The 26,341-nt window shown below is 50.7% G+C and overlaps 1 protein-coding gene across 1 annotated transcript in view; it reads right to left on the bottom strand.

Annotated features, from left to right (window-relative positions):
• Window positions 1–26,341, bottom strand: part of SEMA5B (semaphorin 5B) — a 111,819-nt gene that overhangs the window by 9,126 nt on the left and 76,352 nt on the right. Inside the window, exons 3-11 of the mRNA XM_036243065.1 lie at window positions 25,224–25,323; window positions 18,671–18,716; window positions 8,462–8,524; window positions 7,739–7,837; window positions 7,021–7,234; window positions 6,047–6,332; window positions 2,863–2,998; window positions 1,520–1,727; window positions 1,203–1,410 (exon numbers count right to left, since the gene is read on the bottom strand). Coding sequence (XP_036098958.1) covers window positions 1,203–1,410; window positions 1,520–1,727; window positions 2,863–2,998; window positions 6,047–6,332; window positions 7,021–7,234; window positions 7,739–7,837; window positions 8,462–8,524; window positions 18,671–18,716; window positions 25,224–25,323 — 1,360 coding nt within the window. The remainder of the gene's footprint in view (window positions 1–1,202; window positions 1,411–1,519; window positions 1,728–2,862; window positions 2,999–6,046; window positions 6,333–7,020; window positions 7,235–7,738; window positions 7,838–8,461; window positions 8,525–18,670; window positions 18,717–25,223; window positions 25,324–26,341) is intronic.

The raw sequence follows: 26,341 nt of genomic DNA, 5'->3' as shown, positions 1-26,341 counted from the left end.
ACAATGGAGCTGAGATGGAACCCCAGGTGTGTCCACTTCCAGCATGCGAGTCCTTCCCACTACACCCCCGTCAGATACAAGCTGAGATTTCTCTCCCCAACCACACATTCAGAGCTCTGAGGAAAATGCAAGTGTTCTAGGCTCATTTCATCTTGCCTGGCTCCTCTCACACTGACAGCCCTGCAAAGTGCTCTGAGCATGGTAGGGCTGAGTAGATGTTTGGTGTTTTGTTGATGGAGCCATGTGTTGGGGCAGAGGGGAACTTGACTGTCTACACCCTGCCCCACCCACCTACCCCGGCCGCCACATCAGGAATACCCAGTCTCTACCCCTGATCTCCAGACCTCTGCCCATCTCCCAGCACACCCCACCGGGCCGGAGGACAATCCTTGGCAGCAGGAAATCCGTCTGTCTCCCAAATCTTAAGGACAGATGGGCACAACCAGGAGGTCTCTGTGTTGCAAAGGCCACAGGAACCCATGTGGGCTGTGGCTATGCCAGCTAAAGGCAGCTTTTTATTAGCTCAAAAATGAGGGGATGCAGCTTGGGAGAGGCTCACATGGTCAGAGTCTGAGCTATATCTCTGTTTGGCTTTGGAATAAGCTTTTGTTCCCCTTTAAATGCCAGTGTCACTGTTGCCAAATCTGTGATCGACTTGCGGCTAAGGTATGGAGAACTGATCTTGGAAGTGGGTGGGAAGGCTACCCCGTCTCCACATGGCTCTTCACCTCCACCCAGCCAAGCCAGACTTCTGTGCATTTTCTGAGGGAGGGAGAGGAGCAAAAATGGGGGGTGGGGTGGCTCAAAGCATCTTTTCCCACCTGTCCCCACCTTTCCCTAACAAGCGCTGTGGTTTCAAAGATAAAAGCCACACTCTGAATGGAAAGGACTGAGAAGAAATCAAGTGGGCTTTAACTATGGGGCTGACAACAGGCCTGACAACAGCTACCATCACCCCTCCAGGCAGTGACAAGTGGTTTATGCCGATTATCTCAATTAACCTTCCCCAAATCCTGCCAAAATCCTGCAGAGATTTTATGAGGTAGAAACCAAGGGTCAGAGAGGTTAAGTGACTTGTTCTAAGGCACACAGCTGGAGACTGTGCCAGGATGACACCCTAGGTCCAGCAGACTCCAAAGCGCCCCCTAGAGAGCGCGATTGGCGGGGATAAGCCTGGAGAGGCCCGCCCTGGCACCGCCTACCTTTGGCTGCGGTAGGAGGCGCACCTCTCCAGCGGGACGCGCAGCACGCCGTCGCTCAGCCCCACGAAGAGCGCGCGGGCGCTGTGCAGGATGCGCAGGCTGCGCAGGGGCTCGTGGCGCCCGGGGGGCAGCACGTGCAGCTCCTCCAGGTAGCAGCCGCGACGGCTGCGGCTCGTCGCGGACAGTGCCTTCAGGATGGTGCCCGACTCTGGAAGGGTCAGATGAGGGTGGCCTTAAAGGGCCGAGAACCTCATGGTCCTACCCCTGGCCTCTCACCTTCCTCCCACTCCACGCCCAGATCCGGCAGGCAGGCTCACCGGTGCCAATGTAGAGCACATGGTAGAGCGTGTCCTTGGCCTGCACAAGATCCACCACGAGGTGTGAGAAGCGCACGCTGTCCTGGGTGACACAGGGCTCAGGTGTCACCGGCTGCACGGCCTCGCTCATCAGGAACAGGCGCTGTGCGTCCTGCAGGCTGCGCTCCGTCAGGTTCTCGTTGGGGCCCACCTCCGACAGGGTCCCGCACTGCGTGGGGAGGAGGGTCATAGGTGCCGAGACGCTGGGGCAGCAGCAATCCCCTGTCTCTCCTTCTTTATTGTAACCAGATGGTCACGGGCACTCTGTGATTCTTCAGTCCTCCCCCAACATCCCCACCGAGTCCCCTGCACCCTCTTCCAAGAAGAAATACCTCTTCTTTGGGAACCAAGGGAAACTGAGGCTGGGAAGATGGGGCAGGAAGGACCTGCCAGGGCTGGGGAAGAAGAGGGGAGATGCAAAGGGGACTGGATGATCTAAAAATGGATTATTTGAGTGGATAACAAGTGGCCTGTGGTCTTATGCTGTGGCTTTAAGTGCCCTCCCTCATGTTGGGCGGAGCCCTGCCTTCCCTCTCCTGGGTCCCTACCTGCTCAAGTTCTTATGCCTTCCAAAACAAAACTGGAAGGCAACTCCATTTATTGAGCACCTACTACATTCCATATCAGTTGTATATCAACCCTCTCAAAAATCTATGAGGTCAGTGGAATTATCCCTACATGCCAGATAAAGAAAAAGTGACTTAAAGAGGTTGAGTGACTTGCTCAAGTTCACACAGAGAGAGGTCACCAGATCTGGGTCGAGATTGGAGGACTGCAAAGCCTGAGATCTTTCCCTGCTCCATTCTGGCCCTGCAGGAAGTTGGGTGGATCTGCAAGTCCACCATCAGTAGCTCCCTTTGCCCCGTGGCTCTTCCCCGTCTCTCTCACAGCACTGGGCATGCTCATGCAACCCAGGGCACCCAGTGTCCTCACCACTCCTGGCGTTCAGAGACCCTTCAGGCATTAGTGCACATGCTGGGTAGACTGCAAGCAAACTCCAGCTAAAATCCCCAAATTCCGGCTAGACCGATCATGTGTGCTTTCCAGGTCCCTGCACTAAGTAGACTGAGGTCGCATCTCCCTACCTCCCCGGAGGTGGGGTCACATTTAGAGATGGCTCAGAGCATGCTTCCTTATTCTGCCTCCCAACCGCTCTACCCTTCTTGTTCCACAGTATTAGAGGTTATCATCCTCTTAGGGGATCAGTGTAGAACCCCTCAGATGGGTGTAGGTTTGGGAATCTGTTTGTGGCTGGTAGTCTGGTGCAAGGCTGAGTGTACAGAGAGGGGGAGGAGAAGCTGTACCTGGAAATTGGGGATGGGGTTGGCGATGGGGAGCCAGGCAGCCCTGGGGTTCTCCTGGTAGCGAAATGGGCCATTGAAAGCCTGGGAGATGGCACTGAGGTTGAAGGCGCAGACAGCAGAAGCAGCGATGCTATTTCTGAAAGGCAAGAGATGGTGGGATGCTGCCCGCCCCCCCCAGGCCTCAGCACCCTCCTTACACCCCACAGCCAGCTGTCAAGGCACCGCCTGGCACAGCTCCAAGGCTGATTAAATGCCTATGATGAGCCTGGTGCCTTCTGCAAGTTGGGGTGTCACAGAAGGAGGAAACATATCCTCATGCTCTGGAAACCCTCTGGGAAAGAAAGACCCACTGATGAGAAGCCCTGGTGGGTTCCTCTGTGCTGCTTTCTCATCCTCTTCCCTTCTCCTGTGGGAGGGTCAAATAAAGTCAGTGATTTCAAGCATTTTATCCATGGCCACTGTGGGAAATATATTTTACATTACAACTCAGTATAACACACACATGCACACACAACTGTAATAGATTTTTATGAAACAACGCTTACCCTTATTAAATATATTACACTCTGATATTTTTATTCCTGTCTATTCTTATTTTTTTTAAAGTGGGTTACCAAGCCACTGCTATACTGCAGCCCACAGCACCCTGAGCCAGATGACCTCTAAGACCCCTTTCAGTCTTAGAGTCTGATGTTTCCGTGAGTCTGATGTGAACAGTTCAGAGATATACCGCTACACCAAATGTTTATAGTTCTGTTCCCTGCATCCAGTCCCTCTCCCAAATGTGTCCATTTCTGCCTGGTCTCAGCCCCATCGCTTCCTCTGGATGCTGCACTGTCCTCCTGGCTGGCCTCCCTGCAGCTGCCAAGTTTCCATTAATCCACTCTCCACTCAGCAGCCAGAGTGTGTTTCAAAACGCACATCCGAGCTAGTCTCTGGCCTGCTTCAAGCTCTTCAATAATTTCTTGCTCTCAGGATCAAGACAAAACCTGTAAAGTCATCTACAAGGACTGCAGGACATAATCCTCCCTGTCCCAGCCCTTCCAAGCCCCTCTCCTGTCTTTCTCCTCCTCACCCTCTAGGCTCTTGTCACAGTGGTCTGGCTCAGTTCCTCAAACACTTCTTCTTACCCAAAAGCTTTGCATGTGTTGTTCTCTTGGGCTAGCTAGACTGCTCCTTTCCCCAAGTTAATTCCTATTCATCCTGTGGATGTCACTTCCTACAGAAAGTCTTCCCTGATCACCACCCCTCCATACTTTTAGAGGTTTCTCTGTGCACACACTGCTCTTTCCCTTTGTAGCATTTATCACAATTAAAATTGTGATGTGTTGCCCAGCTGGTGTGGCTCAGTGGTTGAGCATTGTCCCATGCACCAACAGGTTGCTGGTTCAATTTCCGGTCAGGGCATGTGTCCAGGTTGTGGGCCTGATCCCCAGTGGGAGACATACAGGAGGCGACCAATCGATGTTCTCTCTCACTGATGTTTCTTTGTTTTTCTTTTAAAAAAATGAAATTCTCACCTGAGGATATTTTTCTACTAATCTTCAGATAGAATGGGAGGGGGAGAGAGAGAGAAACATCGATGTGAGAGAGACACATCAACTGGCTGCCTCCTGCACAACCCGGACCAGGGCTGGGGACTAAACCATGACCAAACCATAACTGAGGTATGTGCCCTTGCCTGGAATCGAATCCATGACTCTTCGGTCCACAGGCTGACGCTCCAACTGCTGAGCCAAACCAGTCAGGGCTCATTGATGTTTCTCTCTCTCTCCCTCTCCCTTTCTCTCTATAATATCAATAAAGAACAATATTTTTTAAAAATTGCGATATGTTAATATCACAATTAATAACCACCCTCTCTGGAATGTAAACTCCTGAAGGGCAGAGACAGGTCTGTTCTTGCTCCCTGGTATCCTCCACCCCCACCCCCAACCCACCCAACAAGCACTTGGCATGGAGAAGACACACAGTGCAAACTATTTACAGTCTATATGACTGCCATTTCTCCTTGATGCCTCTTCAGTGGCTCCTGACCTTTGCTCACTTTCTGGTGCTCATTGCCAAGCTGGTCATTACGTCCTGGCAGTCAGCTCCTGGCCTGTGTGGGCTGTGTTGCATATCTGTCCCCCTGGTTTGATGGCCTCTCTGCTCCCGCTTCCCAGCTTTACTCTCAGCCCTGGACAATCTTTCAGGGTGTCCTTCCTATAACTAGCCTGGCCCTCATCCAGCTCCTGCGATGGGCGGCCCAAGGTAAGCCATCACCTCTCTACGGCTCATGTGTTTCTGATGTTCTTACACAGAACTTTGCACAGCACCCAGTAGGAGTGCTTCCTTGGTCCCTGCCACCCATTCAGCATTCTTTGTGTGGAAATCGCTGGACCGGGTCAGCCTCGATGTAGGAGGAGGTGGGAGGGGGGCTCATGCTCTTCGATCTTCGTGAGGGCTCCCCTTCCTTATGCCGAGGAAACAAAGGCCCTGGTTCCAGCCTGTGTTTTCCAAGCGGTCAGGATTGCCAGAACTCTGCTGGGTGGGCTGGCAGGACCAGGGAAGGCCAAGGAAGGGACTGTAAGGAACCCCCTGGCCCCTCCCCAGCAGGCGTCTGCACCCTCCCGGAGCTGCCAGCCCCTCCTTCAAGCAGCTATTTCACTTTCATCACCAGCAACTTTTTTTTTTTTAATCCTCACCCGAGGACATTTTTCCATTTTTTGTTCAGATAGAGTGGGAGGACGAGAGAGAGAGAAACATCGACATGAAAGGGACACATCGAGTGGCTGCCACCCGCACGACCAACCAGGGCCAGGGACAAACTGCAACCGAGGCACATGCCCTTAGCGGGAACCGAACCCGGGTCTCTCTGGACCGCAGGCCGACGCTCTAACCGCTGAGCCAAACCGGCCAGGGCTCACCAGCAACTTCTTCATGAAGCTGTGATCCAGCTCCTTTTATTTATTTATATCTGGCCTAAGCCTGCCCTTCATAGCAACCCAGAATAAATGCTGACCACTGCAGGGGCAGCAAGTAGCAAAATCCTCAGATGACCCGGTGCAGAAGACATGACAGACCCCATTCAGAAAGAGAAACAAGACTCAGAGAGGGACTTTCCTGAGCCCACCAGGCTGCAAGGCCAGGTCAGAGGGTGTCCTCCGCACCCCAGGATGGGGTGGCAGGGGCAGGGACTCACACGTTGGTGGTGAAGACCCCGTAGATGAGGTCCTGCTCCGGCAGGTGGAAGGCACTCTGCAGCTCGTTGTAGTAGAAGGGGACCTCGCCCGGGCGGGAGCAGTTGAGCCGGGCCTTCATGAACGTGGTCCACGTGTCCTCCAGCAGGAAGCGCCCCCCGACGTCGTTCTTGCACACGCGGGCCACCCGAGAGTACACAGTGCGCCCGCAGTCATGCTCCACTGCGTTCTCTCGCAGGAAGAAGTACGCAAACAGCCCAATATCATAGGCTGCCACAAAGTTTGGCTCTGGGGGCAGACGAGGAACAAGGGGTGGGTGAGGCTAGCAAGGAGGAGGGGGCAGAGAAGGGAGTACTCTACTTCCATTTTCCCAGATGGGCACCCGGACACCCCTCTGCCAGCTTGCTGACCTGGGGGCTCTAACTAATCCTGTCCCCACCTCCAGTACAAAGTGCAGTTATAATAATAGTGAACGTGCATTACTGAGCACTCTCTGTGTACCGGCACTATCGTGAGTGCTTTGTATGGATCAGCCACTTGCGCCTACTAACGGCCTATGAGGTTAGTACCATGACTAGCCCCGTATTAGAGATGAGAACGTTGTGGCCCAGGAAGGTCAATAGTTGCTCAAGGCCACACAGTTAGTTAGTAGAGAAGCAGAGATTCAACTCGAAGGGACAGGAACTCATACCACCCTCCTCTAATCACTTCTTTCCCATAACTGTTCCTCCAAATCAATTCCTTTCTCTCCCCTCATAGCCTGCTCTCCACCTGCCCTGGGCACTCAGGACCTCTGTGATTTCCGCCAGAGTTCATCTCCGTGGGCAAACACACGCCCCCTCTGGGCCTCCTGAGGACGTGAGAAGCGAGTGTGAGCCCTTTCAGAGGTTGGGCAGGGAGGAGGATTGATGGGGGTCAGGATGGGCTGCTGGGTCAGAACTGGGAGAACCCCACTATTGGGCCCGTGTCTCCTTACCATTGAGCCACTTGGAGTTATACTGGGCAGTGCGGAGGGGCGGCCCACTACCCAGGCTTCGGTAGATGGCGGGGTCCCGACCTGAGAAGTCGATGACTGTGGCTGCATAGAGCTCCCCCTGAGAGGAGATGACGGCTGTGGAGTTGTGGCGAGGGTCGTAGGGGCAGCGGGCCACGCCATTGATCTTCTCCATGGTCCGGCTGAGGTTCCCCACCTGGGATGACGGGGAGATGGGGGTGCTTTCCCTGAGATCCAGAGGCTGCCTGTTTTCTCCACCTCAGAGTTTTGTTTCCTCCTGGGCCCCAGGTCTCTGTAGGCTTCTCTCTCCCAGCCTCCCCCTCATGCCCACCCCACAGTCCCTCTGCGGGAGCAGCCCTCCTGGGGGGCAGGTTGTGCCAGGAGCTCCACCTGCCTCTGGCGCTTTCTCGGCGAGATAGACTGAAAAAATACAGGAGGCCCAGTTAAATGTGCATTTCAACAACACAACAAATTCTTTTTTAGTATAAGTATGTCCCAAATCTTGCATGGGACATACTTATGCTAAAATATTATTTGTTGTTTATCAGAAATTAAATCTAACTGGGCATCCTTTCTTGTTCTGGGGTTTGTTTGCGTTGTGGTCATTGTTTGTTAAATTTGGCGATCCCACTCCAAGGCCGTGTGCCTGGGCAAGAGAGCCTCTCGGTGTCCCTGCTGGCTGCCCCCGCGCGACCCCCACCTGTCTGCTGGAGCACACTGGGGAAAAGGCATTGGTCCCACACATGAACACCTTCCGGCCAGAGACGATCAGGACTCGCACGTAGTTCTGACACTCCTCCTGCAGCAGGAAGAAGTAATAAAGGGACGAGCTCTCCAGGCATGGCGCTGGGTGTCTTTCTCTCACCCCACTGCACCATAGGTATTTATTCTTTTTAATCCTCACCCAAGGATATTGTTCCATTGATTTTTTTTTTTTTTTTTTAGATAGAGTGGAAGGGATGGGGGGAGGGAGGGAGAGAGGGAGAGAGAGAGAGAGAGAAACATTGATGTGAGAGAGGCACATAGATTGATTGCCTCCTTCATGACCCCAACCGCCCCAGGGATTGAACCTGCAACCCAGGTACATGCCCTTGACTGGGATTTGAACCCCAGACCCTTCGGTCCATGGCTGATACTACACTCAGCCAAACCAGCCAGGGCTAGCACAGATATTTAAAAGCACTCCCGTGTCCCAGCTTCACCTGATCCGAAGTTCAGGTGGCAGCCGTCCCCTGCCCCCACATCTCCCTCCCAGGCCTGCTCACTGCATGACTGTCCACTCACATGCTCAGGGCCGAGCCTCACTGCACCCAGTCTGGGCCTCAGCGCCGGCGGCCTTGCACCCACAGCGTACCCATCCATCCCCCAAACCACCAGCCTCCTGCTGGCCCCCAGCCGGGCCCAGACCACCAAGGCCACATACCTCAGTCTTCCCTTTGCTTTGGCAGGAGCGGCGCGTGTCCTCGTTGGAGGCCCACTCTGTGGCCTGTGGGGGGAGGGCACAGACATCACACAGCTGTCCACCTTCAGGGGTGGACAGGAAGCTGGGAAAGGGCCAGGGACAGCCTATAGGGTGAGGGTTCCTCTCACTATATCCATGTGAACCTGGCAGTCTGCCAGATCTCCTTACCCAGAGACCTTTAAGGAGTGAATGTCTCCTCAGCCCAACACCCTCGCCACCAGCTTGGGTCGGGGGGCTGGGGTAACAGCTCCCCCGTGCTGCATCCCCATGCACCTCTGTCCCAGGACCTCCCGATTCTTCCTCCCGGGCCAGCCAGGGAGCTGGAAGTGGTCAAGAGGGACCTTCAGGACCGCCCCAATCCTGAGCGGGAATGGCAAATGTGCCTCAGTTTGCACCAGATGTCCCTCAAATAAGTGGGAGGCAAGAAAGGCTAGATTTTGCAAACCTTAGAGCCTGGAGATCTGTTTAATTTTCCCACTACAACCTTGCAAAGTGTTTTTTGTTGTTTTTAGATGAAGAAACTCAGGCTCTGTGTGACTTGCTGCTGGTACATGATAGAGCAGGGGTTGGAACCCACATTCCTGAGTCAAGGGCTCTGTGTGTTTTTTTCTTCCATGTTCCTAATTGTCCCCCACCCCCACCCCACCCCCACCCCCGCCGCCCTCCGCTCTGTGCTGTCTCTTCCCTTCTAATTTCCCTGGTAGTATCAAGCATGCTCCACCGTGGAGTAATGTGCTTGGGGACAAGCTTTCACTCAGGGACCCAGAGGACACTGTCATGTTCCCCTCCCCCTTCATCTATTCTGTCTCTACTCTCTGACAGTCCCCCCACCCGGCCTCTGAAAGAGCAGCCAGAGGAGATATGATACCCTTCAGGTCCAGGCAATCTCTACAGCCCTGGTGCGTGGCTCATGAGATATTTCTGGGTCACATGTATAAATTTGAACTGCCTACCTGTCCTGGGAGAGGAAGCCCTGAGCAAGCAGCTCTCCCATCCAAACAGAAAACAATAACACCTGCTTTTAGTTTCTAGCAAAGCTCTTTCTAGCTGTGAAGTCACTGCGTGCAGAGCTCCAGGGCCCGGGTGCAAGGGCAGGAAGGGTGCCCGGAGGGAGGGCAGGGCTGCTCTCTGCTCAGATTGCAGCCCGCCCGTGGCCCCAAGATGGGCTTTGTGGGCTGAGGGAGGGCGGACTTCTGCAGAGCCTGGATTCAGGAGCGGGGTGACAAGTTTGGTTATGCCTCGCCAGGCCAGGCGCTCAGGCCTCTGCTCCCAGACCCTGGGGAAGGGCAAATGACGCCTGGCATCCAGCCACATTGCTGTGGGTTCAATTGGACAGAAATAATGGAGGTACTCGGGACCCCATCAGCTTCTAGGCTGAGTCTGATATGAGAAGAAACCTCAGGGCCTTTGCGGGTAGAAAAGGGCAGAGACTCACAAATACTGCAGGTGTCCAGGCCTAAAGCTCCAGACTGTGGGTGGTCTCAGGGGACTGTGTGAGCAAACGCTCACTGGGGCCTTGAAATTCCTGAGCACAGGGGCACTCTGAAGGGGTCAGGCTTGTTCCGAAGGGGATGGGAATCCCACTGGGGGTGGGGCAGGTGTGTACAATCAAAACGAGTTAAAGTTACGCTGGGCTGAACTCCGGATAAGCACTATGTTGGGGCCTTCACACACCATCTCTCTTTGATCCTCGGCACAGCCGGTGAAACATGCAGCCTTTTGCTCATTTTACAGGTGAGGAAAATGAACCTCAGAGAAGTTGAGCGATATGCCCAAGGTCACACAGCTAGTAAGCAACAAACCCAAGATGCAAACTCAGCAGACATCAGCGCTCAGCCTCTCTGCTCCATCCTGTAGCCTCTCACAGAGAACAGATTTCTCAAACCAAAAGCTAGAACATATGGCTCGAAAGGAATATGCATATTTATAAATGATAACAGCGTGAAATGGGCTTGAGTCATTTTATTTTTAAAAATTATTTTTATCGAAGTAATGATGCACAGAGTTGAAAAAGGTAAAGGGTATGAAAAAATTTATTTAAAAAAACCTAAGTAACCTATTCCACCACAAGCCAATCTCATTTCCCAAGGGCAACTACTTTCAACTATTTCTCTGTGTGTTTTTAAATTTAATTTCTCAAGAATATGTGTCAATCTAAGACCTCTTCTGATCTCCAGCTATGGAGGTGATGATTTTCCCCACTTACACTTCCCACTCTCTCCTACCTCAAAGCACACGTACATTCCCCTTCTCCCTCTCCCATTATAATTATGCAATATTAATTATTTAATATTTCAATATAGTAGTTAATGTTTTAACTTAAAAATCAACATTGATGTTTACATTAGTATTATGAATATATAGAAAGTGTTAACTACTACCAATGAATACCCCAGATTACACCACTGATTGTAATATGTACCACTAAAAAATAGTGCTGCCAAACTCTTTTATTACTTTACTTTTTAATGTAAATTTATTGACAGTGCTCTTATTTAGACACTTTTAATCATCTATCGATTTTGTGCATGCAAAAAAGAAAAATGTAAGCAAAAGTAAGTATTCTTTAACCTTCTTTGAATTCATAGTTCATCTCTGCTGAGTCACTTTTCTATTCACTTGTCAGTGTTCATTTTTGTGTTGTTCGCTTGCTTGTTTTAGGGTATCATTCTACTCAGGGTGTCAGTGATATAGCAATTCTTTTTTTTATCCTCACCCGAGGATATTTTTCTATTTATCTTCAGATAGAGTGGGAGGGAGGGAAAAGAGAGGGAGGGATGGAGGTGGGAAGGGAGAGAGAGAAACATCGATGGGAGAGAGACACATCACCTGGCTGCCTCCTGCAGGGCCAGGGGTGAACTGCAACTGAGGTATATGCAGTTGAATCGAACTGGCGACTCATTGGTCCAAGGACCAACGTTCTAACCGCTGAGCCAAACCGGTCAGGGTGATATAGCAATTCTTAAAGAGTATTTCACTCTGTTCTCCAGAATTTTCTTCCAAGCTATTGATCCCACTCTGCAAATCTGGATGCTGGTACTTTCTTGATCTTACCAGAAGGTGTCCATAGAAGGTCTTCTGACAAACCAGGTTGGTGTTGTAGAATCAGAACGCGGGAATAGTGACCGAGTTCAAGTACAGGCAATGACCACTCCATGAGGACCGCGGTCCAGCCGACAGTGTCTGTAAGATATCTTCTACTGGACGATGTGGCCTGGTTCCAGACTCTTTAAAAATGTGAAAACATGCGCATCTGAGAATCAAGGAAAGTTGCCTATTCTGATGAGGTTTCCTTTCTTGACCAACTTTTTTTTTCTTCCTGAATTGAATAAGTATCTTGATCTTCTTCATTTGCTTGTTTTGCAGTTCAAATGACTAATTATTCCCAAATGCCCATCAGGTGTTACAAACCCCTCATGATACTGTTTGCTGACTGTGCACTCAAATGGTTCAGATAACCTGAGTTCCCATCCTCTTCCTCCTGCCTGAGTATGGTCTGGAGCCGCCTGCTTGCCCGTTGACCTGGGACTTACCTTCTCTCTTCTCCTGTTCGCTGAATCTCGTTTCCTTCTTTCTTGATTTATGTGCTTATTTGGTAGGATACATCTCCAGTATCTTCCTAAGGAAAGGAATATGGTAGATCAATTTTTTAAAATTCTTGCATGTCTGATTCCGCCTATTGTCATACTTGATTGATAGTTTTGATATAGAATTTTAGGCTGAAAATAATTTTTCACTCAGAAATTTAAAGGCATCTATCCCTCCATTGTCTTCTAGATTCTGGGGTTGCTATTCAGAAGTCTGATGTAATTCTTATTCCCCATCTTTGGCAGTGACTATTTTCTCTAGGATCTAGGACCTTTTCGGGTCTTCTCTTTAGTAACAGCATCCTGAACTTCACACTGATGTGCCTTAGTGTAGGTCTCTTTTGGGAACTCAGTCAGCTCTTTCAGTGTAAAGACTCATCCTCTGTTTTGGCAAGTTTTCTTATGGTATTTGGTCTTTAATTTCTTCCTCACCTTTTTGTGTTTTCTTTTTTGTAACTCTTATTAATCCAATCCACTGTTGGCTCTTGTGCATTGATCTAGTTTTCTGTTATTTCTCTCCTGTTTTTCATTTCTTGTTTTGTTGTTGTTCTAATTTCTGGGAGATTTTCCTTCAACTTGATCTTCTAAATTCAAAGTTTATTTCCACAATCACATTTTTAATTTTCATATTTTTTCTTATTGTTTTATAAACAAGATATATTTTTATATCTCCGAAAGGTCTAATTATTTTTCTAATTAATTTTTTTAAATGCTTTCTTTTACCTTTTGCACGGACCTTGTTTCTTACAGCCTCCTTCCTTCTGTTTGTGTGTTTGTTTTGATCTTTCTCTTTCTCTTTCACTTTAGGCTTTCCTCAGGTGTCTGGTGATTTTTGACTATTTGTTCATATTAGAAAATAAATCACAAGCCATTTCCCACCAAAAGGAACAAAGACTTCTTAGAGAAATGGCTGATTCCGGATCTGTGGGTAGGAAATGTACAAGGTGAGCCTGAAACATTGCCTTAGAAATAGCAAGGATGCCATCAAAGATGACTGGCATCATCATGTCAAAGGACCCAGGGGGTAACTTGAAGCAGCCCCCTCGTGGCAAAAGATTGGATAGTCATGAAAGATGACGCAACTGATATATAACAATGTTTAACACCACAAGTCTGTAATAGTAGCAGTAATAACAACGATAATAATAATGGAATAAAATTAATTGATTACCATTAACAAATGCTAACAAGGCAACTCATTATTTGAAAACTGGTAAATAAAGACAAAGTACCGCCCTGGCTGGTTTGGCTCAGTGGTTGGAGTGCTGGCCCGCGGACCAGAGAGACCCGGGTTTGGTTCCCACTAAAGGCAGGTACCTCAGTTGCAGTTTGCCCCTGGACCTGGTTGGGGTCGTGTGGGTGGCAACGAGTCGACACATCGATGCTTCTCTCTTCCTCCCTCTCTCCCTCCCGCTCTATCTGAAGATAAATGAAAAAGTGTCCTCAGGTGATGAGGAGAAGTTTCTCTTTGCAGAAATAGTTCAGCTAGCACATTATAACACCTAAAGAATTAATGGATCCAGGAAATAATCATCAATGGCTACTAACATAAAAAAGAAAAAAAAACCACAGAGAAAATCAGATACCATTCTTTAAAAAGTATACAATAACACCTATAAAGTAACCTTGCTGGAATCTGAGTGGAATAGTCTTTAGATCTAACAATCAATTTACAGATGCTACTGAATATAGGGAAACATGTTAAGTTATACCACTTGGATTGTAATGAGCGAAACCCAGACTGTGGGAAACTCTACAGGACACATGGCCAGGTTTCTTCAATAAACAAATTGCAGAAGGAGAGGAAGAGGAGAAACATGTTCTAGCCTCAAACCCCATCAGTGTCCTCCCCTTTCCTGGAGTCTCCAAATTTGGAGTCTCACCAGGTGGGACTTGAGAGATAGGGTCTAAGTCTCTCTTTGCTCGGGAAGGGGTAAAATGGAGGAAGGGATGGTTGTGTGGGACAGGACAGGAGATCTGGGTTCCAACCTCTCAATTTAGAGAGTTTCAACCATTCCCCCTTTTCAGGCTTGTACCTCATCCTTACATTCCACAATATCTGACACCCCCCCTTTCCGAGCCTTCTGGGAGTCACCTTGCTTCTCTGCCACACCCCCTCTGTAAACTGTTCTGCTCTGCTAAATCAGTTGTAATTGCTCCGTCCCCTCAGAATGTTTAACCTCTTATTCACTGGTGTCTCTTGGTCTGTCATTGTGTATCTGTGCCTTTAAAATGTTTCATTGTCCTTTAGTGGAGTTTTGTGAAGGAGTCAAGATAGACATGTATGATCAATCTGTCACACACAATGCTTTCAACTAGGACTGTCCCAGAGCTTCCAGGATGACAATCTCTGGTAACAGAGTAACTGCATGGTTTCAGCTATGGGAGAAAGCAGGTGAGGCAGCCAGGAACTGGATAATCTCCTTGTAGACTCAGCAACTCCCCGGGACACCAGAGATAATGGCTGAACATTAAAACATCTTCTGAGTATTAGTTCACTACTCAGGCCCTGGATGGTTTGGCTCAGCGGTTAGAGCCTCGGCCTGCGGACCAGAGAGTCCCAGGTTCGGTTCCCACTGAGGGCACGTACCTCGGTTGCAGTTTGTCCCTGGCCTTGGCTGGGGTTGTGTGGGTGGCAACCAGTCGATGTGTCTCTCTCACATCGATGTTTCTCTCTCTCTCTTTCTCCCTCTCTCCCTCCTGCTCTATTCGAAGATAAATGCAAAAATGTCCTCGGATGAGGATTAAAACGAAAACAAAAAAAGTTCACCACTCAGCAGAGTTTATATTTCAGACAACTCTAGAGCTGCCAGACTAGCTCGGAGAATGTGGAGATTACCAGAAGAGAGCTCAGAACCAGCAGCACCGCCTGCCCAGGCTCAGCCCCGGGCCCAGCCCCAGCTGCGCTCTGGTGTGTCTGTGCATTCCAGACCCTTTTCTGCACTTGCAGGACATCTGGCAGCCCAAGATCAGAAACCCATTGCCGTTAGACCTTCAGCCACGTCTGGTCGCTCATCAGCTCCTAATTGCCAAATCCGAGTTCACTCATCATACAACAGCCCCTGGCACTGTTGACCACTTGCCACCTTTTCTTTCCCCAAACCAGTTATTAAGTTACACTGACAAATAACCATCACAAGTGAGCTGATCTGATTTCCCCTGCCCCTCCGCAAGCGTGAGTGTGAGTGTGCGTGTGTGTGTACACACTCTGCCCTTCCTGCCACCTCCGCCCCAGTGCTTGGAGAACGGAGGAGACTGGGTATTTGTATTTCCCTTGAGGAGCAGTAGTTCACACAAATTGTTTGATAGGGGTTAGGTACTCAGACTGGACACTGGTTTGTATGAATTGTTTGCATTTCGATTTTTCTTTAAGGGGTATTAATTATTTAAACTATCAATAAAACACTGATTTTGAAGTTTGGTTAAATCATACCCTGGAGCGCATGGGAGGATCGGTGAGCCGTAATGGAGAGTTACATGACAGCCGTGCGTCCCTCCCGGCCTCTGGAGAGTAAAGGAGGCTGGGCTGGGATTGGGGTGCAGCTCATTTCTAGCGCGGGTTTGCTGTGAGCCCCCTACGACAGCAGGTGTTGAGGACTGCAAGTTGGTAAGCAGGGAACTGAAGCCTCAGACAGGGCGATGGCGATGGCAGGGTGCTCGCTGAATGGCCAGAGGCTGAGGTCTGCCGCCAGCTTGCTGAGGGAATGCGGGCAGCTCGCTCCAACTGCTCTCACCCTATCCACCGCGTGACCAGATGGTACCCCCTAAGGTGGGGACATGGACATGCGATGTATTTTTTTTTTCTTTTTAATTTCATCACGAAGGATTTAGTCTGTACTCCAGAGGTCAGGCCCCCGAGAGACAGCCTGAAAAGGTGAATTTGTGGCTGGCTTGCAGTCCTTCAGAGAACCCCTGAGGCCGAGCCCCTGCCCCCAGCACCAGTTATGGGCTCGCCTGAGAGACCTTCCCATGGCTGAGGTCAATGTGGAGTCAGCTGAACTGGGCTTTGTCATCAAGCCGGAGAGTCCTAACATCTGATAAGATACAGACCCGGAGATGAGGGCCAGCTTCAAGGACACCTGGGAAAGCCAAACCAGTTGGGCAGCATCTACAGAAAAGGCCTTGACCTCCTAGAACAGAGGCTCCTAAATTTGGCTGCACGTTGGAAACACCAGTGCCCAGCCAGATCCCAGACGAACGAAGCGAGTCTCCGAGGGTGGGGCCCAGGCATCAGTGCTTTGTAAAGCCCTCGGGATTCCAGGGGCAGCCACGGAGAAGCCCTGCCCGGAGTCAGCCTGGCTCTCTTCCCATTCGGATCTACGCTGCTCAGCTATGCAAGCCAGACATCTGGACGGCACCCCTGTGGTCCGAGCCTTCCCAAGCCCCCCAGTGCTGCCAGCTTCCCCAACTCCAGGGGTCACATGCAAAAGACACATGCCTGGTGCCCGCCCCCTGGTGCTGTGACCTCGTGTGATCTCTTCCCTCTTCTCCATCCAACCCCACGCGCTGCCTTGGTTCAACTCTCCCCATCAGTAGTCTGGACTATTGCACTTTGTTCCTAACTGGTTCTCCACTAATCCATTCTCTGCACTAGTCAGGTGATCAAAATGCCAAACCTGCTTCTCTGTTTTAAATTCTTTAAGAAGCCCTCAATGCCTTCACAATAAAATATGGACCTCTCTGCTCAGCAATGGAGGCCCCCTGCGATGTGGCCTTTTTTCCTCTCCGGGCCTCATCTCCCACCCTTATCCCAATCACACCCCATGATCCTGCCACACCGGACCCCTCACTGCTCCACGCTATCTCACATGTCTGTGCTGTGTCTCCTCCTTAGCTGTCTGGCAAACCCCCCTCATTCAAGCTCCAGCCCAAGGACAGCTCACTGGGAAGCCTTTGCAGACCTGCTGGGGCTCCTCGTGCCTCTGGGCCACCCCTGCCCCGGCACGCACCCCTCCCTGCAGCCTTCCCACAGCGCTGCCACGGATTTCGTGCATCTGTCTCCCTTCCCCTTTAGCCACTTTACTCCTCCCAGAAGACTTGCATTTGCAGACCACAGGAACTGATAACCACTGCCTGAGCTCAGGGCAGCACCCCTGGATCCACTTCCGCCCACCCACTGTGAATCACCCCTGTACCAGCTTCCTCCAGACCCTGACCTGTGGCTTTGGCACTTTGGCTTCATTTTCATTGGATCCCAATAGAAAACTAGGCTCTCGACAGGCTGCTTGTGACTGAGCTAGCAGGCCGTGGGCTGCTGCGCCTGGGGACGTCCTCTGCCTCGCTCCAGCCCAGGAAGAGGAAGCATTCATGACCTCCCCTGGAGGCTTGCTCCTGGAGGCAAGGGACACACTCTGATTCACCTTCGGGTCTTAAATGCCTCGTATCATGCCTGGGACTGAACCTGGGCTTTATATTCAATAAAGTTTACTGGCAGGTGGTTAGATGGAGAGAGATAGGGGAACTGGAGGGCAAGGATACGGACAGAAGGAGAGACAGAACAATAAATGGATGAAGGGCATTTCCTTTCAATTTGTTCGTTTCTTCTGATGGGCACACCTTTTCTGTTCCCTTAAATCTCCCCTCTGGAAACCAGCTGCAATGGTCCCCGGGGTGTAGGCCCAGGTGAATCTAGAAGAAACCAGGCCAGGGTGTCACACCAACTCACCAGGGAGAGCTCCCCGCCCCCAAAAGGCCTCGGCAGCGAGTGCGTGTACCAAACAGCCCAGCACCCGACCAGCTCCTTGTACCGTTCTCTGGCTGGTTATCACTCGCCTTCTCCTGGCTACCCTGTGAGGCCTGAGGGTCAGAGACCCTGCTCGTCTTCCTGCCCCTCTGCCCCCGGCTCAGTTCGGTACACAGGGAGGGCTCAGCGGATGCTTGACCACGGGGAGCCCAGCAAGCCTCCCAGACACCAGGACGGCGGCTCTCCCCTCACTGAAGAGGAGGCGGCCGTCCTTCCTCTAGACTGTCCAGCGTCTGCAGAGAGGTGTGGCATCTGTTTCCCAACCGGGGATCCACGTTCTGGATCTAGAAGTGCCCCAGGAAGATGCCTCCCGGAGCATTTAGGGCATTTTGCCTGGAGAGTCCTTCTTGGCAGCAGGTAACAGATCAATCACAGCTCAGTGAAAATGCAGGGTGAGAACGGGATCACTCAGGCCGGGCTAAGAAAGGAACCGGGGACCCCTGTCCCTTGAGGCCCAAACTCAGAGGCCCTCCTGCGGATTTGAATGAACAGCCATTCCAGTTTTCCCAGGACTGTCCTGGCTTTAGCACTGACAGGCCTGCATCCTGAGGCCCTCAGTCCCAGGCAGGCAGGACAGCTGGCCAGCCCAGCCTGGTGCTCTCCTCCCTCCCCGGCGGCAGCGCTGCGCAGTGCAGGAGGGAGCCTGTGTGAGCCGCGTCTCCGTGGCCTCGCCCCACTTCAGATACCTTGGTAGCCAGCGAGAGACCACAGCCAGGGAAAAGGGCCCGGGGCTCCTGTTTTCAACCCTCGGGGTTACATTTCGACCCTTGCTCTTTGTGCTGCCCCAGCCAGGCTCCCAGATCCCAGGGACATTACAGAGGGGAAGGAAAGCAAAGGTACCTGAAGAAGGGAGACATTGGCAAGGCTGAGTCTGAAGAGGTAGTTCCTGTGAAGAGAAGCGGAAATCGTCAGTCGAGCGGGTTCTGCAGGCAGGTCCCCGGGAAGCAGCTGCGCCTGCCTCCGGCAGGGGGTGCCGACTGGGGGGTCTTCGGGGCGCTGACCCCTCATTTAATCTCCACAGCAGCCCCAGGAGCAGAGAAAAAACCCATTTCACAGAAGAGGAAACAAGTTGGGTAAATGGCCCAAGGAGGGGTTAAAACCCAGACTCGCCCATCTGGCAGGTCCAGGGAGGAGCCCTCCACTTTCCCAGCCCTGGAGTCTGTTTCTGTTCAACTTAAAGCCTCCCGGAGCTCGAGGGGACCCAGACAGGACATCTTCCTTCTTCCCTCACCTCCCTCCCTGACCCACGCCCCTCCTCAAACAGGCCGCCCGTCTTCCCTGGCTCCACGCCACGGGCCCTGCGGTCCTTCTGCTGCCTCTGGTCCTGCAGTCCTTTCTGCAGTCAGTGACTCTGCGTCTGCCTGTCCCACGGCCACCCCCTGGACCGCTCGTCTCCTCTTGCTGAAACCGCCCCCTCTGCCTCTTCACGATTCCTCTTCCCCGTGGTCCAGCCGGCACCTGGCTGCCACCCCAGTTCCTCAGACACCGTTTTCATCATCTCAGCCTGCTGCTCAGAAACCTTAAGCAAGGAAACACATGTCCACGCGGAGACCTGCACAAGGATGTTTACAGCAGCTTTATTCATCACTGCCAAAACTTGGAGGCAGTAAAGATGTCCTTCAGTAGATGAATAGATAGCTAACCGGTGGTCCATCCAGACGATGAAATATTAGTGAATGCGAAAAAGAAATGAGCTATCAAGCCATAAAAAGACATAGAGGGACCTTAAATGCATATTACTAAATGAAAGAAATGCATATTACTAAGTGAAAGAAGCCAATCTGAAAAGGCTACATGCTGTATGAACCCAATTATATAGCATTCTGGAAAAGGTAAAACTGAGAGACAGCGAAAGGATCAGTGGCTGCCAGGGGCTGGCGGTGGGGAGGGAATGGATGAATAGGCAGAGCGCACAGAATTTTCAGGGCAGTGAAAATACTCTGTATGATACCATGATAATGGATATATATTATTATAATCTTGTCCAAACCAAACCCCATAGGATGTTTACCACCAAGAGTTAACCACAACATAACCTATGGACATTGGGTGACAATGCTATGTTGACGTAGGTTCATCACTTGTAACAAACATCCCACTCCGATGGGGGAGACAGTGTGTGTGGGGCTTGGGGGACATGGGACTTCTCTGTACTGTCCCATCAATTTTGCTGTGAACCTAAAACTGCTCTAAAAAAAGGAGTCTTCATTAAAAGAAACACCCTTAGATAATAACGATGATGATACCACTACTGCTGCTGCTACTACTATGAGCTGCCTATTGATCACGCTTGGTGTCAGACACTGCTGAACATGCCTGCCTGGACGCTGGGGCCACAGGGCCCCTCTGCATGGAACGGAGCGTGGCAGGCCACCAGTCAGAGTGCCACATGAAAGCAACTGCAGGTCCCAGAGCAGACCCTGCAGCAGAGACGGAGAATCCAGGCCGGCCACTGGCGAGGGGCGTCCTGAGCTCCTCAGCATCGGCATCTCCTCTCTCCCAAGCCGGTGGAGACAGGGAAATGGAATGACGCATGTTAACATGCTTTCTTTATATCAAACAGATGTATCGTGGCTTTCCCTAAGAGTTTTCTTTCCTTCTCACATCTTCCTTTGGTCATTCCTTTCTTCATTCCTGAAGTTTTTAGAAATAATTGCTTTAGAAAGCTCTGGCCTACCTCAACTGTGCGGGGAAGAGAAATGAGGGGACAGGTTGTGGAGTGGGCCAGGAGGAGGAGGGGCCCCGCCAAATGGATGCAGGGCCTGAAGGAGACAGCTCAGGCTGGGGACTTCTTCTCCAGCTGGCTCCGGGCCAGGCCTCACTCAGTTTCTGTGCTGTCCTGGCGGGCCTCACCTGGTGACCTTGGCTCCAGGTTTCTGCTGTCCCTCCCAGCCCCCTGTCCTGAAGAACTCCCCACTTCCACACTCCTGGCCTGGGGACAGATGGGCTCCGGCTCATGGCTCTGCCCCAGCTGTCTCCTCAGGTAACACAGGCATCTGGTCACAGCTTTAAAGAATTAGGGGAAACACTGCATCATTTTTTACTTTTTTTTTCATTTTTATTCCATCAAAAATCATTCATCACGACGTGGTCTGCTCTTCTGGGAGATGAGAACAGAGAGAAATCTCCGTACCCTGACCTGCCCTAAATCCCTCATGGAACAAGGCGGGGTGAACATTAAAAACTGTCCCTAGCCTGAATCCAGAGGCCCAGGGGCTCAGAAAGAAGGGGAAATGTGACCTAGAGAAAGGGAGAACAAAGAAGCCAAGGACCCACATTATTTGCTCCAAGAGGCACAAGGGGCCAAGCCCAGGACTGATTTCCCCATCCCCTGAGGGCATAGCCAGGGGCTCAAGGACCCGGGAAAAGGTGTGTGTCTACCCCTGTGGGGGAATTGGGTCAGGAAGAGCAGTGTGACCCCGGCAGGCGACCTATCCTTCTGAGCACCAGATTCCCGGTCCACACACGGGGCTACTCATGGAACACAGTTCCTGGGTTATTGTGAAGATTAGATGATTTGTTACATGCCTGACTGATTACATGTTTTATTTTTATTTGTTTATTGCAATTTTTATTAATTTATTTTTGTTACAGATGTTTCTCCTTTTCCCTCCATTGACACCCTCCTCCCGATCCCACCCCCACCCCAGCATTGTTGCCTATGTCCATGGTTACGCATTTATGTATACAAGTTCTGTGGTTTATTCCCCCCCCCCCCCATCTCCCTCTTCTGAGGTCTGTCAGGCTGTATATTACTTCTATGCGTCTGGGTCTGTTTTGTTCATCAGCTTGTATTGTTCATTATATTCCACACAAAAAATGAGATCATATGATATTTATCTTTCTATGATTGGCTTATTTCACTTAGCATAAAACTCTCCAGGACCCCCCATGTCATCTCAAAGGATAAAAGATCTCTCTTTCTTACAGCTGCATAGTGTTCCATTGTGTTTATGTACCACAGCTTTTTTATCCACTCATCTAGTGATGGACACTTGGGCTGTTTCCAGACTTTAGCAATTGTAAATAGTGCTGCTATGAACATAGGGGTACATATATTCTTTCTGATTGGTGTTTCAGGCTTCTTAGGATATATTCCTAGAAGTGGGATCACTAGGTTAAATAGCAGTTCAATTTTTAATTTTTTGAAGAAACACCATATTGTTTTCCATAGTGGCTGCACCTGTCTGCATTCCCACCAGAAGTGTACTAGAGTCCCCTTTTCTCCACACCCTCATCAGTACTTGTTGTTTGATGCTTTGTTGATGGTTGCCATTCTGGCTGGTGTGAGGAGATACTTCATAGTCGTTTTAATTTGCATTTCTCTGATGATTAGTGACATTGAGTATTTTTTCATGTCTCTTGACCATTTGTATGTCCTGTTCGGAGAGGTGTCTATTTAGGTCCTCTGCCCATTTTTTTTATTGGATTCTTCGTTTTTCTTTTGTTGAGTAGAGTACTCTACATATTTTGGAGATTAACCCCTTATCTAATGTATTGTTGGCAATTATTCTGTCCTATATAGTGGATTCCCTTTCCATTTTGATGCTTGTTTCTTTTGCTGTGCAGAAGCTTTTTAGTTTGATGTAGTCTTTTTTTTTATCCTCACCCGAGGACATTTTTCCGTATTTTGTTCAGATAGAGTGGGAGGGAGAGAGAGAGAAACATCGACGTGAAAGGGACACATTGAGTGGTTGCTACCCGCACAACCCAACCAGGGCCAGGCACAAACCGCAACCGAGGTACGCGCCCCTAGCGGGAACCGAACCTGGATCTCTCTGGACTGCAGGCTGACGCTCTAACTGCTGAGCCAAATCAGCCAGGGCAATGTAGTCTTGATTACATGTTCTAGATGCTTCATTAAATATATGGTACATAAAATGGTGCCTGGCACATGGCAGGGACAGAATGAATGGCAGCTTTTAAAATGCTCCCACAAGGTTCCAAGTCAGATGTCAGGATTTTTAAAAGTGCACATGCAGCCCTGGCTGGTTTGGCTCAGCGGTTAGAGCATCAGCCTGTGGTCCAAAGAGACCCAGGTTCAGTTCCCACTAAGGGCACGTACTTCCGTTACAGTTTGTCCCCAGCCCTGGTTGGGTCGTCCGTGCGGGAGGCAGCCACTTGATGTGTCCCTTTCACGTAGATGTTTCTCTCTCTCTCTCTTTCTCTCTCTCCCTCCCACTCTATCTGAACAAAAGAAATGGAAAAATGTCCTCGGGTGAGGATAAAAAAAAAAAGTGCATATGCAAAACAGGTGGATTCTGAAGAAGGTGGAAGGATCTTATCAATGTCAACTTCCTGACTGTAATGTTGTACTGTTGCTATGCAAGATGTTACTATTAAGGGAAACTGAGTGGAAGGTATAGGGGTTGATCTCTGTTATTTCTTACAACTGCATGTAAATCTACAATTATTTCAAAGTAAAAGTAAAACAATTATTCTCGTAGCTGGGAAAATTAAATTCGTACTGTCGTGGACTTGCATATGTACAGGTTATTTCTGGGCAGACACACAAACTCACCACAGAGCATGATTCCCAGGAGGTCCTGCTTGAAGTGCAGGGGGCGGCCCTGATTTTCACTGTATACCATTGTGTACATTCTGGATGCTATACCAGAACACATATTACCAATGCAATGCGATTAGTTAATTTAAAAATAAAAATTAACCCGGCCAGTGAGGCTCAGTGGTTGAGCGTCAACTCATGCACCAAGAGGTCGCCGGTTTGATTCCTGGTCAGGGCACATGCCCAGGTTGTGGGCCCGATCCCCAGTGGGGGACATGCAGGAGGCACCCAATCGATGTTCTCTTTCATTGATGTTTCTATCTCTCTCTCCCTCTCCCTTCCTCTCTCCCTAAAATTCAATTAAAAAAAGAAAAAAATCTTAAAATAAAAATTAGCCAGAGTAGCTCAAGTGGCTGAGTGTCATCCTGTGCACCAAAAAGGTTGAGGTTCAATTCCCAGTCAGGGCACATACCTGGATTGCGGGTTCAATCCCCGGTCGGGGCACCCACAGAAGGCAACTGGTTGATGTTTCTCTCTCACCTCAACATTTCTCTCTTTCTCTCTAAACATGTCCTCAGGTAAGGATTATTTTTTAAAGTTTCTTTCAAAATAAATTTAAGTTAAAATAAAAAATAAAATGCTTCAGTCCAGCTTTGCCACAGCTCTGTGAGGCTGGCAGCACAGGGACCATAACCCAGACCTTTCAGATGAAGAAAAGGAGGTTCAAGGGTGAAGATCACCCAGAGTAAGAATACAACTCATCCGGTCCTAGCCCAGAGCTCTGTCTTTGACTTGCCTCCTTTTTCTATGACAGTGAGGAGATCAGGACACTCAGGAAAGCCCAGAGATCAAGGATGGTCAACCACCTAGTGGTCACCCTCCCTCACCCCCAGACCAGCGGAATCGGGACCTTTGCGATGGAGAGCATCTGAAAAGTACCATACAGTAGGAGGTGGTGACATGGACTGGCAGAACAAACTCGAGCCCTGGGCTTAGGAGACCTGGGTTCCGGTCCTCATCACTGTTGTCATCTGGCTATATTATCTTGAGAAGGTTACCCTCCCCTCTTCAGGCCTCTCTCTGCCTCTTCGTGTTTAAGTCAAGGGCAGTTGGATTGGACCAGCGATTCTCAAACTGGAGTGTACATCAGACTCGCCCGGAGGGCTGCTGGAGCACAGGTTGCGGGGCCCACCCAGAGTTTCTGACTCAGCAGGTCGAGTGGAGCCCAAGGACTTGCATTTCTAACAAGTTCCCAGATGTTACTGGTGTGGTCCACTCTTTGAGACCCACTGGAATTGACCACCTCTAAGCTCCCTTCCCTATAGGAGCTGATGGTCTATGATTTTGTGAGTTATCTCCTCCTACTCAAGCCCGATAAAGTCCCCACAAATCCTCCTGGAGCATACTGTCCTTTGGATACCGGACCTGGACAGTGGGACTAAAGGAGGTCAGGTAACAGGGAAACAAGATCCTGCGTAAAAGAAATGCAAGCCCTGTGTCTGGACATCCCGGTGCAGGTGGCCAGCCGGCCAGCAGGGGGCTCCGGGGCACCTTCTCCTCACGGAGCTCCCAGGGAGAAGGCCAGCTAGGCTGCTTCTGCAGCATGACAGGGACCAGGGACGGGGTAGGGGGCAGCCTGCAGGCGTTCCTGCTCTCAGTAACTGCCAGCCACCCAGGTACGTGGCTTGCTGAGGTCTGGAGGTCACTTCCCCACCCCCAACCCCAAATGCTTCCTTCTGTGGGAGGCAGACTCGGAAAGGGCCTGATAGAGAGGGAGAGGGGCCCAGGACACGGGAATGCCCACAGTAGGCCCTTCCCAAATAATATTCCCTCCACCCAGTTCTAAGCACCTGCAGTCCTGGCCCCAACCCTCCTGCACCCCCTTACCTGGCTCCCACGATGAGCTGGTTTCTGGAGGGATCCAGAGCGAGCTGGGAGAAATCTCGGGCTCCGGGGTAGGTGAAGTTAGAGACCCAGGGCTTCAGGTCTGGGAAAGGGAGAGGCAAACATTCCGTTACTGCTGGACCAGGGACTCCCAGCTGCCCCAGCACCGGACAGGAAAATGGAAGGGCTGTGGTCAGGGCGAAGTCAGGGTGCAATGAGAAAGAGGGCGCCAGGAGACCTGAGAGCAGCCAGCTGGGGCTGGGGAGCTATGTTCCCTACCTCAGAGAAGGGCTCCACCTGCCCCCAGCGGCCCACATGGAGACCTGTGATAACCCTTGACGTCCTCAGACCCTCACCAGCTGCATCAAACACACCGGCAGATCCTGAGGGTTGTGTGTCCAGCTGTCTCTGAAACCCATCCATCGTGCCCTCTGCACCCCATCCCCCACTCACGCCAGCAGCGTCTCCTGCCTGGACTGCTGCCAACAGCCTCCTAACTGGCCTGGCTTACACGCCTGCCCTTCCCGTCTATTTTCCATAAGACAAGCAGAGTGATCTTTCTAAAATGCAAATCTGATTGTGTGCCTATCCAGCTTGGAGCCCTTTAAAAGCTCCCGAGAAAAAGTCCCAACCTGTGGCCCCACAGTCTTCCAAGTCAGATGCCTGGCACATTCTTTATTTAGTGATCCATGAAAAGAATGATGCTTCATCTTTTACATCCTGCTTAGACTCTCCATCCCAGCCGTGCTAAACTGGAACACCGCACTTCTCCAGGTCTGTTCCACGGGACCCTGCACTTTTACACGTTCGTTCTCCCTCATGGAACAGTTCCTGTTCATCCCCATCCCCACCCAACCTCCTCCAAGAAGCCTTCCTTGACTCCCCCATGACAGGGTGAGGGGCTCCCATAGACTTCTACTTTACTGCCATCAAGGCCCCCCTCTCTCAGGGTGTCTATCCCAGTGGTGTGTTCTGGGGGACAGGCACGATCCTGCTTCTCAGGTCCTAGGCCCCTCCCAGCACCTGGCAGTGTTTAAATGTATGAATTATCCTCCACTCCCTTCTTACAAGAAGAATCAGGTTATCAGACAAGGCTCCACAGAGGGTGGTGGTCAGCGTCC

This window comes from Molossus molossus, unplaced genomic scaffold (assembly GCF_014108415.1).
Source record: "Molossus molossus isolate mMolMol1 unplaced genomic scaffold, mMolMol1.p scaffold_m16_p_5, whole genome shotgun sequence".
In the NCBI taxonomy this organism is placed as follows: domain Eukaryota; kingdom Metazoa; phylum Chordata; class Mammalia; order Chiroptera; family Molossidae; genus Molossus; species Molossus molossus.
Note: the sequence above shows the minus strand (reverse complement) of the source record. Positions and strands in the feature narration are given on the sequence as shown.